Source organism: Schistocerca nitens, chromosome 7 (genome assembly GCF_023898315.1).
Source record: "Schistocerca nitens isolate TAMUIC-IGC-003100 chromosome 7, iqSchNite1.1, whole genome shotgun sequence".
NCBI classification, from domain to species: Eukaryota; Metazoa; Arthropoda; class Insecta; order Orthoptera; family Acrididae; genus Schistocerca; species Schistocerca nitens.
The window spans coordinates 136505465-136523051 of NC_064620.1; the positions used below are offsets into that span (position 1 = coordinate 136505465).

A 17587-nucleotide genomic window follows, 5' to 3' on the forward strand; every position below is an offset into this window, starting at 1 on the left:
GGAGAAAGGAAGAACTAGAAGAACAACAGAAGTACAACAAACACTACAATGGACAAAACAGGGCAAGAAAACCAAACAGACGCAAGAAACAGGGAGAGGAGATTAAAAACAAGAAAGCAGATTACCATGGCTGGCTGACCAAGAGAATAGAAAAGGAGAACCCAGCCACTCTGCAACACATTAAAACCCCTACTCTAAAAGCCCTAGGTGGAGGACACAGAGGGACAAAGGACATGCGCTAAAACTCAGATCAAATGATAAAACCCACCCTCATGAATAAAAATGTAAAAACTAAAGCTGCTGTTGAGGCATTGTCACCCAACACTGAAGGTAGGGTACTGGGAAAGTTAAAAGTCCACCACAGAGCAGCTGAAAGAGGGCAGTCCAGCAAGAGGTCAACGACTGTCATTTGGGAGCCACAGCGACACTGAGGTGGGTCCTCGCGATGAAGGAGGTAACCATGTGTGAGCCACATATGGCCAATGTGGAGTCTACAAAGGACAACTGATTCCCTGCGAGAAGCCCACATGGAAGACTTCCACACATTCACAGTCTCCTTAATGACACGCAGTTTGTTGTGCATACTGTTATGGCACTTCGTCTCCCAAAGCCGAAAAACCTTGAGGCGTAAGACAGAATGCAGGTCAGTTTCAGATATGGTCATCTCCAGGAGCAGTTTCCGCGTAGCCCGTTTGGCCAACCTGTCAGCAAGTTTGTTGCCTGGGATTCCGACACGTCCTGGGGCCCACACAAACACCACTGAACAACTGGACCGTTCCAGGGCAGAGATGGACTCCTGGATGTTTGCTACCAAAGGATGGCAAGGGTAGCAGTGGCCAATAGCGTGTAAGCTGCTAAGGGAGTCATAACAGAGAAGAAACAACTCACCAGAACAGGAACGGATGTACTGAAGTGCACGAGATGTGGTCACAAGCTCTGCAGTGAATACACTGCAGCAAGCAGCCAAGGAATGCTGTTCAATATGGCCTCTGTTGATATAGGCAAAGCCAACATTACCATCAGCCATCGAGCCGTCGGTGTAAACAACTTCAGAGCCCAAGAACACGTCAAGAATCGAATCAAGAGGAAGTGACAGCGGAGAGCGGCGAGGTTAACGGAGTCCTTAGGGCCATGCAAAAGGTCCACACAAAGCTTCGTCCGAGGTATACACCATGGAGATGTACGTGAATGGACCTCAAGTAGAGGTGGTAAATGGAAGGACTCCAGTTCGGAGAGAAAAGGACTCCAGTTCGGAGAGAATGGATCACACATGAACCACAATCGTGAAGCCTGACCTGGGTTGCCGATGCGGGAGATGAACCGCCATGGTTGGGAAAAGGAGACAGTAATTCAGATGCTCAGGAGAACTATGAATGTGTGCAACATAACTGGCGAGCAGTTGTGCACGCCAGATCCGCAACGGAGGGATTCCAGCCTCCACCAGGACACTGGTCACCCGACTTGTTCTAAAAGCTCCGGTCGCTAGGCGAATGCCACAGCAGTGCACTGGGTCGAGGAAATGCAATGCTGAGGGCACCACTGAACCATAAACCAGACTCCCATAACCAAGGCAGGATTGAACAAGGGCTCTGTAGAGCGGCAGCAGTATAGAGAGATCTGCACCCCAGTTGGTGTTGCTTGGGCAGCAGAGAGCATTGAGGTGCTGCCAGTACTCTCGCTTAAGCTGATGAAGCTGATGTAGCCAAGTCAATCAGGCGTCAAAAACCAGTCCTAAGAATCGACATGTCTCCACTACAATGAGTGAGTGAGTGAGTGGATCACCATTCAGGTTCCAGACGAATGGTACGACACCGACAAATGTGCAGGACACCGCAATTCCTTGGTCTTGGGAGGGGGGGGGGGGCTTCTTCCTGCCTGGATTTCTCTCGCTGATCCTTGGGTTTCTCTGGCTGGGAGAGTTCACTGATTCAGTCTCCGGGACTGAGGAGGATCGTGAAGCCCTAAGACTGGTTGCTTTTGGGCACTTCAGTCACTGGCGGGTGACATCTACTAGCAGAAACCTGGAAAGGGAGTGACCCATGGGACCCCTTCCTAGCGAGAGGAGCCGAAGAAGACTTACGCTTCTCTGGCTGAGAAGTGGGGACTGATGTCCCCAATGGTTGGGGGGACAGTGGTCCTGAGGCAGGTGATGCGGGAGCACCAGGAAAGTGCCCCCCCACCATCAAAGCGGCAGGTGTAGTCTTCCAGTTTTGAGAGCCGACTGGAACTCGCGGAACTGATGGGGCTACAACTGTTCTCACAGTGGTGGCATAAGAGGAGGTCATAGTCACAGGATTTCCTCTTGGCCTCATTGTAGGCCAGTCAGTCCAGGGTCTTGTATTCCATGATTTTCCTTTCTCACTGTAAAATCCTGCAGTCTGGTGAGCAAGAGGAATGCAGCTCTCCGCAGTTGACACAGATGGGAGGTGGGGCACATGGAGTATTGGGATGGGATATATGTCCACAATATCAACATGTGATGCTGGAAGTACAGCGGGAAGACATATGGGGGAGGGATATATGGCTTGACATCACAGTATTAGATCATCACCTTGACCTTCTTGGGTAATGTGTCACCCTCGAAGGCCAAGATGAAGGCACTGGTGGCAACCTGATTATCCCTCGGACCCCGGTGGACCACTAGACGAAATGAACTCCTCATCACTCTAAGTTGGCGTGCAGCTTGTCATCAAACTGCAGAAAAAGGTCCCTGTGGAATATAATACCCTGAACCATATTTAAACTCTTACGAGGCATTATGGTAACGGAAAAATCCCCCAGCTTATCACAAGAGAGTAATGCCCGTGACTGAGCAGAGGATGCTGTTTTTATCAAGACTGACCCTGACCGCATTTTGGACAAGCCCTCCATCTCCCCAAACTTGTCCTCTAAAAGCTCTACAAAAAACTGAGGCTTCATCGAGAGAAAGGAGTCCCCATCAGCTCTCATACATAAGAGGTACCAGGGCGAATAAGGTTCACTGCCATCCTTAGCCTGGTGTTCCTCCCAAGGTCTGGCCAGGGATGGGAACGATTTAGCATCGTATTGCCTTGCATTATACTGAGACTTGGAACACTCAGAGACTGCTGGCGTTTGGTCACCAGCAAGTGACGACGTGGTACGCTTCACCGTGTGTCATCCACTCTGATGCCACCCACTCTGACCAGGGGCCCTCCCCAAGGGTGCCACCCAGCTGCAGCAAAGGCCACCTGGCAGGATGGCCATTGCCGGGAGTCCCAACGCCCCAAGGGTGACCGGTATCTACTCCTTGGCATACCTGGGGAGTTAACGGTTCAGGCGTCAGCAGAGCAATCCCTGTGTAGTCGGGGGCTACAACCAACAGGGTACATGACGGCCCCACCACAACAGACTGGCTACTGTGCTGGATATGAGGTGCAAAGAATTCCATGGTTCTCATTGGCGCAGAAAACTAAAATGCATAGTTGGTGGAGGAAAAGCACCCAGGAAGGCGTCCTCCCTCAAGAGATGGAGGATGAGAGGGACTGCAATGCCACGACGAGAAAGTGGGCTGAAGATCTCGATGCACGATGGACACGATGCACCATGTAGGGCGCCCTTCACCAATTGGCTCGCTCTTCGGGAAAATTTTGAAAAGTGGAGGTCAAATCCCACAGGGGACCATCACATAAAGGCCGAAAAGTGTGAGAATCCTTTCAGTCGCCTCTTACAATAGGCAGGAATACCTCGGGCCTATTCTGAACCCCAGGCTCGCAGGGGGGGAAAAACTTCTGAAAGAGAGCATAAAGAGTTCCTTGCTTTGGAAGCAAAATTTGTCAGGAAAGCAGCACTTTCTTCTACAGTTCAAGTAAATGAAACATTATTGCACAACAAATGCAACGTCTTTTAAGGTACACACCTGTCTCGAATTCATGCATCTAAATATCTTCCTGGTCTCTGAAGTTTTGTTGTCAGCTGGGACCTGAGCTTCAATGATTTCATCATCATATTCCTATGGAAAAAAAAGAAAAAAAAATGTAGTGAGCTTTGCAGAAACAATGAAAGGTAAGTATCTGCAGAGAAGCAAGATTATTGAACTGACTTACAGGGCTCCCTCGCTGAAAAATCTCACTCCAGCAATGCAGTTCATACATGGTCGCTTTTAGCACCAAATCAGTTTCTGATGAGTCAGAAGAGCAATCAACTGCAAACAATAAGGCAACTCAGAATTGAATGCATGTTATCTGAAAACAATTCTAAATATTCAAAGGAAAGAAAAACAGTTTTATATATATGTATATATATATATATATATATATATCATTGTTTTATTTTAATTAAAAATAAAATTTTAGATTGTGCATAACTTTTAGCAGATGTGCCTGTTCATTTACTTACTGATTAACTACAAGGCTCAAGTAAGAATACAAATAAACAGTAGTTACAATCAATTTTCAAAGTACTGGAGATCCCTCAAAATCTATAATTATTCCACAGTACTACAGATAAATCTCTTTCCATACAGCAGTTCTGCCTAACAAGGAATGCATGAAGTTGGCAGTTAATGTCAGGAAGAAGTGGCACCTAACTATGATCACCAAAGGCCAGGCATGTAAATTTGTGATGAAGTTTTACAAGTGAAAAGCATGTTTCATAGTTGGAATATCTTCCATGGACAACACACTACCACGTTATCTGAGCATTGTATGTTAAGACTGTGTCAGTATCTCTCTCTCTCTCTCTCTCTCTCTCTCTCTCTCTCTCTCTCTCTCTCACACACACACACACACACACTAAAGGAAAACAGTCACACATATGTGGCATTAAAAAACATGTTTCAGAACTGTATCTCGAATTGCTGTATTCAGCCCTAATATACTGTTGTTCTTGTTGAACTACACATTTTGCGAAAAGAAGCTCCCACTTTCAGGTTCATGGCAAAAATATTTTACTCCCATTAAAGTATATTCAATATCATGCCTCTGTCAACACATTGAAGTATAACATTGGGTCCTATGTGTTCTGGATGTCATGAGTGCACCCTGATTATTGGACAGTGTTGTATGTTAAAAGTAAGACAAAGGTATGGTGTCCTGTATTTGATCGGGTGGCCAGGAACACTTTTAATGATTGGTGGAACAGCTGACCAAAACATGATGTTGGATTTGTTTTAGTGGGGAAAGTCAGTTAATTTAATTTCATTTCACTGTACTACATTTCTGTGTTGACGTGTGTGTGTGTGTGTGTGTGTGTGTGGAGGAGATTTAACGTAATTCTGTTACACTGAACTAAGGATGAAAATTTGTTCTCGCAAAACGCACAGTTCACAAGAAAAACAATATCACATGCTTGCAATAACAGTAATGTCTAACAATTGCTAACTCATGTATGTGAAAATGGAGAATATTTACATACTGTGTTGGAACAAGACTCTTAAAAATTTGGCAGCTAACTTTTTTAAAACTGCTAGAATGCCTATAACTAATCTATTAAAGATCTGCCATGATACTGTAGAAAGAGCAAAGAATTATTTTTTATTAATTAATTACTCCATCACACATTTTCACCACACATATATTGTGTCAATAGTGATGGAGAGATTTAATAAAGATGGCCAGGGGCCAGTGATGAGCTTAGCTATACAGCATTGAAAAATGTTATCCTGGCCATGATTTTGTACTGTTTCAAGAACTGTGGATTCATCCTGAAGCCACACAACCAACAGTAGGAGACTGGAGAAATGGACTTGGGTTTCCACAATACATTGGGTCTTCTTTCTGACTTAGGAGAAAATATGACATTTGACTATTTCTCACATTTTGATATCACATGGAAGTCTGACACAAAAGTTCTGACTGTTCCAGATGACAAGAATGAAGACAATAATGAATCAGAAGACTATGAAAATTGGGATGAAGAAAAAAGAAGAAGAGAGAAAACAATTAAATTGTGACTTTGAAAGAGGCAAAGTCTCACTGGAAACATTGCACAAGTACGTCCTTACAACAGAAGTAGCCAATGGTGTAGTTTTAACATTGCTTGCAACAGAGAATGTGGTGCTTCACCAAGAATGCTACAGTTTCCTGAGGTAGCAGAAGATCACTAATTTCTTTGCAAAATAAAACTTCAAGTTTTCTTGTGTAATTTCAGAAATTCGGTTTTGCCTTCTGCCTGAAATGTTAAAATGATAAAAGTTAATAAAACTGGTAAAAAAAGATGATTTTCCTTTTGACCATATAGAGGAGATGTTGAGTTGCAGATAGTCACAACAAAAAGACTGCTCGGCTTTTGGCCAAAAGACCTTCCGATGTAGGAAAGAGACACATATCCACACAAACAAGACTGCTATACATTTAAGCTTTCAGCCAAAAGACCACCTCCTTCAGAAGACAACACACACACACACACACACACACACACACACACACACACAGGTGATCACTGTTTCTGGCCACTGTGGCTGGCTGTAGCTGTGGCCAGGGGCAGTGATTTCATGTGGGTGTTTTCTACTTCTGAAGGATGTCTTTTGAGTGAAAGCTTAAATACATAGCAGTCTTTTTGTTGCGCCTGTCTGAGACTCAATGGCTCCTCTATATGGTGAGTAGCACTATACCATTTTCACAATATTGTTGTTATTCCATATTGGACTTGATGTAATCCCCCACCACAGTCATGCTGCAGATATTTTAGAATCATGCTGTCACTTTTTTCTGATTTTTCAATCTTTGCGTCAACTTGTCAAATCAGCTCTGATCGAACAGCCTCTAGTAGGATTGACATTGTCTGTTTTCTCCTGTTCTTGATGATCTTTGAACTGTTGTGATTTGACACTTCATAAGTTCAATGCTTCTTCAGTTTTTCTCATGTCCAACCAGTACTTTTTAATTGCATGTTCTTTTAATGCCTGGTTTTTCAATTTCTGTTGCTCCAGGTTGCTTTCTTCTGTTCAAACTTTTTATTTTTAGTTATAATCAACATTACAGCTTTGGTTCACAGTGGATTTTATAGGAAGATTCATTTGTTGTAACCCCAGTTTATCTCAGAGCCAGCTCTAGGGTGTGGAGGTTTTTGAGGTAGTTGGAAAAAAACTTTACCAACTAACTTCAAATTTTCACACAATACTAGTAAAATTTGCATGGCTAAAGGCTATTATTTGAAAGATATATAATATATACATATATTAGGTCATAATATGCAAATGTTAGCAAAAATCTCGAAAATTTCTTGATCTATTTACTTCAAATTCTTGCAGAATACTCTGATAAACATCCAGACAAATATGAGCCATATATTGTTATAAAAAAAACACTGTGCAGTTTTTCTATTAAAACTGATTGTGAGGAAAAAAGTGCTGTATTGCAAAAACATGTGGTTTAGTTTTCTTTCTCACAAGCAATTTTAACTATGATATTGGGGCATTTAAACCATTAGACGAGCTGTTTCTCCTGTATATATTCTTTCTTCTTATATATAATTTTAAACAAAATTTGTATACACAACAATGTGCTGCTTCAATTCCTTATAGTTGGTTTTAACATAAAACAGGAGAGTTGTATATACAGCTTATTGATTTATGATTAGAATACTACTATTAAATCTGAATTGTTTGAAACTTTGTATTCCTATCCATTTGAAGATTAAAACCATGCAAAACACTATTGCTGAAGATACTATCTTGATAGATCCAGACCTGAAAAGGTATCTCTCATGCCCCCTATACCAATGATCCAACTGATTTACCCATTAACTTTAAGAGACTTCAATTCGCAATCAAGGTTTACTTAACAACACCAATAAACAAAGCTCAAAGTCTGACAAAAGAGGAGATGGCAAAAGTAGGAGGAGGAAATGAACATAGATAGGGGGAAGGAGGAGATGGACAAAGAGAGGAAGGAGAATGAGAACAAGAGGGAGAGGGAGGAGGGAGTGACGGGCAGAGAAAGGGGTAGGGCAAGGAGATAGATATAGAGAGGGTAAGGAAGGGATTAAGAGATACGTCCAATTCCCATACATATTTAGCAATTGCAAACCATTGCCGGGTTCACTTGACATTCATAAAATCCACTGTCTTACAGGATGACAAATGAAGCACTGGAGTTCGTCACCTTGGCTGTGTCTTTCAAAATAGTAAAGCTTGCTAGCAGCATGTTGTCATCCCTGTTTCTACAATGCATGCACACAACACTGTCATGACGGAGCACGTGGCCGCGTCCCCTATACACGGTTCCATATAGATTGGGGAAGCGATCACTATGATATGATTTGTTTTGGACCCACCCACTATACTGAAATCTGGCAGTTTTTAATCCATGACATACTGTCTTTCAGCGGTGTTTTGTTTTGATGGAAAATGAATGCTGGGAAAAAAGATTCCGAGCTTTTCAAATAGAGCTGAAGCGGTTAGTAATACTCTAGATGAATAATCATAGCTGTGGTTGCCCCACCTACAAGGTTGTCTGCATTAGAGGAATGTGTCAACGTAGGTTTAATATATTTAATCATGGGCAAATAAAGTATTAGATGTCTACGCATGAATGTGACTGGTGGAATTATGTCAATGTCTGAAAGCACTGTCATGATGTGTGTGTTTATTAAGATAACTCTTTCAAATACCTTTGTTAGGCAACAAAATATGAACAACAAATTCATGGTGAGGGGAGTATTATGTCAGACAGGAAAGACAAGCTTAAGAAATTGGCTATGACTCTTCAAGAACCATCTGGCATTTACCTGAAGCAATTTACAGAAGCCACTGAGAACTTGGAAAACTCTGGTTGCCTGCTGACAACTATTATTCGATAATGGGCAGTCAAATGAAAATGAGGCACATGGAAAAAAGTAAGTAAACTGTTTATTAATTCAAAACCAATCGCCATAACTTAATACATTTATCCCACTGTGAGACAATACAGTCAAAGCCAGCATGGAAAAATGTTTGTGGTTGTATACAGAACTATGATTGTACCCTGGCATGCACCTATTTGTCAGAAGCAAATTGATGGCCGTGAATCTCTTTCTTTATGTTCTTTCTTTATGTCTCCAAACATATCATAATTGTGTTGGGGGGGATCAGAACTGTTTGTAGGATGTATAGATGGTGTCTGTCAACATGCATTAGGAGCGCTTCAGTTTTTGCAATGTGTCCACATACCATGGTGGGTTAATTGTGGCGCAGTGCTCCAGAAAGTCAATGAGCAGCAGGCCCTTGCAGTCAAAGAAAAAGGTCATCATGACTCTCCCAGTGCTGGTATGCATGACTTTGGATTTTTTCTGTGTGGGTGAATCCACTTGTATTGGCTCTGGCAATTGCTCTAAAGCTCTAAATGATCACACCATATGTTATCCCCTGTGACAATATGGGGCAGGGACTGATCATCTTAATCAGGATACTGTTCCCAGTTCTCCTGTGATTATGACATTCTGCCCAACTTCTGCTCTTCTGGCAGGGTATGCGGAGCCCACTATGACAGATTTTTCAGAACTTCTCTTGCTCTGACATGATGGTGTGATCAGTATCATGACTGATTCCCAACATGAGCAAAATGTCTTTCACCATACACTGTCAGTCATTTCTAAGCTCATCCTGGCTGACTGCTGTCTTTCAAAGACATCCAGCCCGGCCTTCTCGAAATCATTTGTTCCATGCAAACATATGCACAAGTGACATACTGTGTTCGCCATACAAAGCAGGCAGCTGGACATGAATTTCACTTCATGAAACCCTTCCCACAGTTAAAACTCACACTGCACCTCGCTGTTTCTCTTTTATGGAGCCCATAGTGAAGTCTGATGCACACGCAACTCACTGACCTCACGTTGAACATATCTAACAAACAAATGCCCCATTGGTGAACATTCACTGTTCCTTACTGCTTCCCAGTAGAAAGCACTCTTATACAAACACCTCCCTACATTACCAATGTCCACGCCATGCCCATTACATAGTCTGCCTCATGGTCATTTGGCTGCCCTTATATGTACACTAAGCCACTACAATGAGTATATGTTGACAAACTGAAAGCGCGCACACACACACACACACACACACACACACAAACACACACACACACACACACACACACACACAAATAAATTTGTTCTTACCTCTTACAGTTGCCACTGATCCATTGAACAAACTCTTGGGAATAGACTCATGATATTCTTCAATCATCTAAAAAGTAAGAAAAATTGATTAGAATATTCCCTCCAAATGGCAATAAACAAACAAAAAATGCACGAACAACAACAGAGGACACACAGAATCCTCCTGGCACAAAACTGAGTACAGACATTAGTATTTTGGCTAATGGGGTGACTTAATACTCGATGCCTCCACTTTGAATTATTAATCCAGTTTCAAAATGGTACTGTCGATATGTTATTAATAACTCAATGAGCGTGTGCTTGTAGCAACTGAAAACAAAAAGGTAATGTTTTGGATTAGCATTCCAGCCTGACTCAGTTTTAATCTGCCAGGAAGTTTAATTGGAAATTCCTTTGGGAAGGGAACCTAAGGGTACTATAAGCAAAAGCAGCCAATCAGCTGATTGCCTCTGCTTGCCTGGACTCCAGATTGATAGAAAGAATATGGAGAGTGTAAAATATTTTTACTCCATCAAACAAATCAAAAGTAAAAGATACTGGACCCAACTAATAGCAAATGTGAAGTCCAGTCCCGGATTTAAGACATTACTGCACGCCCAACTAGAAATGCTAGCTATATCTTGTCCCTATTCTATAGCTTATGAACTTAAGTTCAGGTATTGTTCAAGCAGTAATTAAAATCTGGTGACTTTGGGAACAACTTGGCCTTATCAGCATGTTGTAATGTAATGAATTTCTATCAATAGAAAGGGCATCTCACTGGTTTTGGTATATACATAATACCTAGGGTGCACATTCCTGTGAGTGATGGTTCCAAGGCTAATGTCTTCACATGGAAAGATATCTAGCATTCTCAGATAAGGAGATTGTGCCTGTGTATATGTTGTGCAACTAGTGTCCTGTCACAATCTAAGGCAAACAAAGGGCAATAAAATGGTTTAAGCGACAGTTAGAAAAACTTCACCCAACTCTAATGCTGAAGACTTAGAACTGAAAGTTGGCAGCATGAAATAAGTTGCTCTGGCTCACCACCAATAGCTGTGGCCTTGGAAACACTGCAAAGGCAAAAATACAAAGGGAAGAAAAATAACGTCAGTAATAGAGTCAGCATGAGCACTGAAAGGAACAAATCAAGAGAGATGGTGCAGCTATAATACACTGGACTCATATTCAGGAGGGTGGTGGTCCAAATCCTCTTTTTGTTTTCCAAAGTTTCTGTAAATTGTTGAAGCAAAATGGAGGATGTTTTCTTTGAAAAGACATGGCTGATTTCATTCCCCATCCATCCTCAATCCAAACATTTTTATCTGATGACCTCGTCACTGCTGAGATGTTAAACCCCAAACATGTTCTCTTCTTTTTGAAAGACTGAAGGAAGATGGGCAGTGTTAAACAATAATTCACACCATTCTCCACCTGTCACCTTAACTACGACACTAGAAGCAGTTGCCGTCCCAGCATACAGGCCACTAGAGCTGCCAGTAAAAGTGTGCTCCATTTATCTAATATCACAAAAGATATTAGGCAGTGAGGCAGCCAAAGAGATCACCAACAACCTCCCTTGACAGTGTCTTCTTTTGGAAGACTACAGTGCTCGCAGTACTCTATGGGGCTATAATTAGACTTACCCAAGGCAATGAATTGTTGAGTACACTGTATACTCAAAGATTATGTGCCTCCTCAACACAGGATAAATGACACACTTTAGCAAGGGAAAAGAAATGTTCTCCTCAATTTATCTCATAGTTTACTCTCTTGCTCATGCACATTTTTCTCAGAGCAGAATGGTAGATGATCATTTCAATGGCCACTTCTTAATTCCTCTCCATCTTATCCAGAGAAGAGGGCCGGAAAGAAAAATACCAAAATGAGTGCTAAGCAGCACAAACTGGACACTGTATAGCCATATGGGTGTAGTTGAGTACTAAGGCAATGTTCAGTATTGTATGGATCACATTACTACTCCTGACAAATCTGTTACAAATCTTCATGTCACCAAATGGTTCAAATGGCTCTGAGCACTATGGGACTTAACATCTGTTTCATGTCACCAAAGAAGACAGCCAGTCCTTTAGTAAAACACTCTGCTATAAAACACGAGGGAGCTGTATCACAAAGACTGAAGACAAGTCCATCTGCAGAGAATGTTACAAAGTATCGTACAGCGAGCACAAAAGACTGAAAAACAATTGAAGAAAACAGGATGGTATCATGGCTTACATTTCTGAAATCTCTCAATTGGTCAGATGTGCTCCTATAGTATTATAATCAGTGAGTGGGATTGGAGGCAAATATACGCCACATTCATTGGCTGCCATGTGGAGTAGCAGAGCTCTTAGTCAAGCCAAAGGAGATAAAGACTTGGTCATGTCTGAGCACTTTCACAGCACTAAATCTTCTGGTCCTAGGCCTGCTGAGTAGCTATGAAGAAGAGTATAATTAATTTCCATTTTGTAAATGAAGAACTCTACAAACCCTCACCAGTGTGGGAACTCAATTCCATACTTCCTGTGGCGTGTGATGATACTCTTGGGATGTACATGATTCGTTACAGCATGCTGTGACATCTTAAAATCCAAAAACTCCTCCTTGTTTAAGAAGAAAGAAAAGAAAAACAAGGTCAATATCCTGACTTAAGTAAGGAATTGATAAATGTTCAGTTCATTAACCCAAAGATAGATCACTTAACACCCCAGCAGCTAATGTATTATCCCACTTGCCAAATGTTTAGAGGCAGCAATAGCTTGGGTTGTCCACCTTAACTAGGTTTTAGAATCAATAAGTTGCCTTCAGGGGATGTCATTCCACTCTTGATAATCTAGAGCTATTGGAAGTGACATACAGGAGGCATTCCTTTGTATACAGCACCTAGGGACTATCTTGTCTGATATTAAAAATGCGTATGATTCAACCTGGAGAAATTATCTACCAAATGCAGGAATGGATATTCCTTGGTAAAATCTTTTCGCTTGTGGTCCTTCTGTGTTGAGCAATATTTTAGAGAGGTTTTAAGAATGGGCAACAAAAGAAATGTTTTAAATTTGTTATGCAACTGCATGCACTAATGTTGTCACTGAGATTATGATTTGTACCAATATGATCATGAGTGGCAGGAGGTGATGAATGTAACATTGTGTCAATAAAAGAAACTATAAGACAATGGTGCTCATCCTCCCAGCTACTTATGCATGGAGAAATCATTTTGACATAACATCTAAATATAATACATCCCCATGACACAAAGCTTCTGTCAATGACATGAGGTGTCACCATTATAGTGCTTTGTGTGTGTGTGTGTGTGTGTGTGTGTGTGTGTGTGTGTGTGTGTGTGTGTTTCCAACAGCCAGGATAACCAACCAATTACTGTTTTCTTTTATGGTTTCATCTTTCAAGTACTGCTTGTCAACTAGAAGTTGCATTGTAGAGGCCAAGTTGGTGGGAAGAAACCACAAATTAAGTTTTCCCCTTAGAAATGTGTAAATCATATTTTTATTCTTGAGGAATTGTAACTCGGGGTAGATTAACATTGTCATTTCTAATAATTAGTAAGATTTGTAGGCTACTTATCTGATGAGAAACTTAAGTGCTTCCCATACTTAAGAGATCGTCAAAAGCACAAAAGATGTTTAGCACTTGGGTCTTAGTGTCCAGAGGCAGTAGCTACGCACGAGAGAATTTTGTAGTTGTTGTGTGAGAGTTCTACTTCTGAGGAAGGACTTTGTCTGAAATCTTATTTCTAGTATCCATTTTCTTTGTCTCTGTCTGCAACTCAAAACCTCCTCTATGTGATGAGTAGCAATCTGTCATTTCCATATTACACACTCTGAGTAACACCATTACACCATTCTCTTGGGAGTACTGGCCAAGGAACACATCACCATTTTGCTACGAAATGTGTCAATTGACTAGGAAGCATTACAAAATAATCATATAGCATCATAATGCCTTTCCAATATCAAAAAATACTCATGCTAGCTATAGTTTGTGTATGAAGGCCTCCTGCACTGTTGTCTCCGGAGGTGGGGGGACGGATGGCAGACTGTCCAAACTGGAAAAGGCTTATAAGCTCACTGGATTAAAGGACTTGTATCAAGCTGTAGCTGACAGTGAAAGGAATGACTTCTGATGCAGCTGATGAGAGCCGTATACTATTCAGCAATGTTTGTGTATTACTACTTCGGCCTCAACAAAGGGGATATACACGAGCTTGAGTTCTCTCCTTCACGCAATTTAATTAAACACTTATGAGGTGACATCTGTAGCATTTATTTGGCTCAATTTTTCATACAGTATCTCATTAATCAATGGCATTTATAGGGAGCCAAAAGTAAGACATGTTACGATTCCCACATAGCAAAGAGGTGGTTCTACAACAGCAAACCTTCCAAACTGAATTTCAAAGGCCATCACACACAAATCATCTGATGATGACTGTACGTAGTCTTAGAGGCTCACATTAAATGCTGATCTGTGTGACTTAACTATCTGAGAATTGCGTTGGCTTGTTTATGAGACCGTCAATCTTCATTACAGTCATTGCTCCATTTAACTTCCTTTTAACACTGTCTCCTCACTGACTCTCATACTCTTGCAGCTAGTATGAAATGGTTGATGGATTATTTGCCTTGTGAAAGATGGAAAATTTCTTGTCTAGGACTATTTTGCAATGTAACTTGGAACATCTGCCTAAACACAATCACTGTGCACCACTTATGACTTCTGCTGACCTAAGTCTCTAAGGAATACTCCTAGTAACGTGATTTGCTGTTCCCTGCATGCTTTCATTATATAATGACTAATTGGACAGCAAAAGAAAGAAGCAGAAAATAAAAATAGCCTGCAGTGTTTCAAGAAACTAAATAGTTCTCCAAATTAATCTTGAGATTTGAAACATAAGGTATACAATCAGGACTTTTACTAGTTTTGACTTATGACAGTAAAACCCAGATTTTCAATGTGAAAACTGAGGGCTGCTAAGAATATAATGAAAGAAAGTGCTAGGAGAGACAGGAAAACAAATAGATCAGGTAACAAAGCACCTTCAAAGACTTATTTGTGACTAATGAAAATGAAATTGAGCGTGTCTATCCCCAGCAGTGGATGTCAAATGCCTGATAACATGGATTAATTAACACGTTTCTTCTAGAGTTTAAACTGACACATCAAATATCACACCAAAAATTAACTGTTGTTGAGTTATCAACTATTTAACTAACACAGTCAACAGCAGGTCAAAGAATATCCAGCAAGAGAAAATTGAAAATAACTCACTATTAACGAAGTATTGTTTATTTCCCATTCACTCTGTCCTGTGTTGTGCTTCACGTGACATTAAAACCTTTATTAGATGTCTAACAAATAAGTAGATGTGTTAATTTGTCTCATCCATACCATTCTTTTGCTAGTTGACGATCTTGTTGGTTCCTATTTGTGTCTACATCCACAGCCACATGTGAAAATTTACTTTACCTACAACTGTTAGTTCCATTTTACTGTAGCCTACATTTTCCTTACAAATGAGAAATGAATAATATGATTCCACAGGAAATAAATCACCACAGAAATTATTGGCTCCTATCAAGCTACCCATAAAACTGAAAACATTCGATTTTCATGGTGTTGAAATACTGGCATCAACATTAAAGACTGGTGATACTGGAAGAGGTAGGTTTGATAGGGAAGTTTCCTTTTAAGAGCATTAAAATTTCAGTCTTCTTTTTTCCACGGAACACGATTAACTGCAGCACATGTAGCACGACAGGATATCTGGCTTTGCAATCTGTCATAAATATTCGTCGCAAAAATAATTTCACTGTGATTCACCGTGACAGGAAAAGCTGGATGCGTGTCATGCTTTCGTGATTAGGATCAATACACACAATTCGCTACTATAAAATTAGGGCTTAATTGTTGACATAGGCCGAAACGTGACAGATTACACGACATAATGTAAGCTGGGAGTTTACGGTGGCAACAGTTGCGCAAGTGATGGAAAACATGAACAGTGGTTCGATGATGCTGAAAATATTGCCCTGTCGGTAATTTTTTCTCCGGAGATAGATCTCGCGGATACATCATGCACCTGAGTCACGAAGATTAGATGTGATGCAAATCACTGCGGACCAAATAACACACGTATACCGGGCGACCTATAATCCTGTAACTTATTTGCAAATTTCAACTTCAAGTCTCTACACATTCCAAACATCTGTGACTATTGTTAAATTAAATAAGTCGTGAATTCAATAGAAAATTACTCACATCATACAAGTTCAAAACCCATTTTCCTTGTTCTGGAAAACCGTCAATAACTTGTACATTAAACACAACGCAGGCAACAAAAAGAGCGAACAACGAAGAAAAACTCATATTCCTATTAAAAACTTCACTTTCAGTAACAATTATGTCCACTTCAAATATTTCAAACGTAACCACAATTCTACTCTTCCCCCCTCTGACACGCCGCTTCCAGGAAAACCTCCCACCACAACAAACCTGACACTGCACACCAAAGATATTCCACCCTCTTGTCATTTTTAAGTCAGCACTACATAGGTGACTTTGGTACAACAAGCGTTCGGATGAAATCGATCAATTAAAAAGGTCGCGAATGTAATCTTTAGGGTACACTACAGGTCACTCCGTTACCGCAACATTCATTTAGGATTCACATTCATTGGCTTTGCCAACTTACTATTAGTACCTTTCAAACAGAACACGACCGCCACAACCAAATCGACGACTTCTGCCGAACGCCAGCAGTACCGTACTCATTTTAGAGATTAACAGGTTTATCATCTGACTCTACTTTCGAACCACGGAAGGAATTTCATTTTATTTTAATTATTCTTTACTGTCGTAAACATGAAGTTTCCTCCCTACAATTAGTCATGGTATCAATAAGATAAATTCAGTCTTAATATAAGCTAAGATAAAGAAGATAAAAATAAAAATCTTACACTGCCACAATTCAGAAACAGATATTCAATAACGCTACCTCGCGCTCATGGAAGCAGGTTCTGTTCCTTGCTGTACATCGTGATACAAACCGATGACAGAGGTGCAAACGTCAGTAAAAAAATTCTGTTTGCTCATCCTACAGGAAGAAATCCTAAAGACCAATTCACACTTGAGGGAAGGGAAAGGAATATTCCCCCAAAACAATCCAAAATGCATTTCAAACCGTGGCATTCAAGCAGGCCGCCAATGGCGCGGAACAGGACGCAATGGAACAGGTCCTCGCCGCCACCGTTCCACGGAAAGAAAGTTTTCACATTGACATTGGAAGGCGTGAAGGAGGGAGAGAACTTTTATAGTCGTCTGCTAACATCGGAAGTTAACTTATTTTCATCGCACTCTCTAATGTTATACTAATGGATTTAGTGCTTCTGAGTCTTCTTAGCAAAATTATAGAGAGTTCGTGACACATTGCAAATGTTTCAAAAAGATTTAGAACTTTTTATACTGAATATTCTCCCATACGAGAGGTCAGATATCTGAAAGCGAAAAATGTTTTAGGTTCTAC

At 40.9% G+C, this 17587-nt stretch overlaps 2 protein-coding genes across 3 annotated transcripts in view; one reads left to right on the forward strand and one right to left on the reverse strand.

The window, feature by feature from the left end:
- The window catches only part of LOC126194795 (uncharacterized), a 71061-nt gene extending 64976 nt beyond the window's left edge, over window positions 1-6085 (forward strand). For both annotated transcript variants that reach the window (XM_049933101.1, XM_049933102.1), the window contains exon 4: window positions 5823-6085. In XM_049933101.1, coding sequence (XP_049789058.1) covers window positions 5823-5911 — 89 coding nt within the window. In that variant the 3' untranslated portion in view covers window positions 5912-6085. The remainder of the gene's footprint in view (window positions 1-5822) is intronic.
- Window positions 1-16579, reverse strand: part of LOC126194794 (transmembrane protein 87A) — a 76068-nt gene extending 59489 nt beyond the window's left edge. The window contains exons 1-4 of the mRNA XM_049933100.1: window positions 16324-16579; window positions 10063-10129; window positions 4065-4162; window positions 3878-3970 (exon numbers count right to left, since the gene is read on the reverse strand). Of these exons, the coding sequence (XP_049789057.1) occupies window positions 3878-3970; window positions 4065-4162; window positions 10063-10129; window positions 16324-16431 (366 nt within the window). The 5' untranslated portion in view covers window positions 16432-16579. The remainder of the gene's footprint in view (window positions 1-3877; window positions 3971-4064; window positions 4163-10062; window positions 10130-16323) is intronic.
- Between the last annotated feature and the right edge of the window lie 1008 nt (window positions 16580-17587).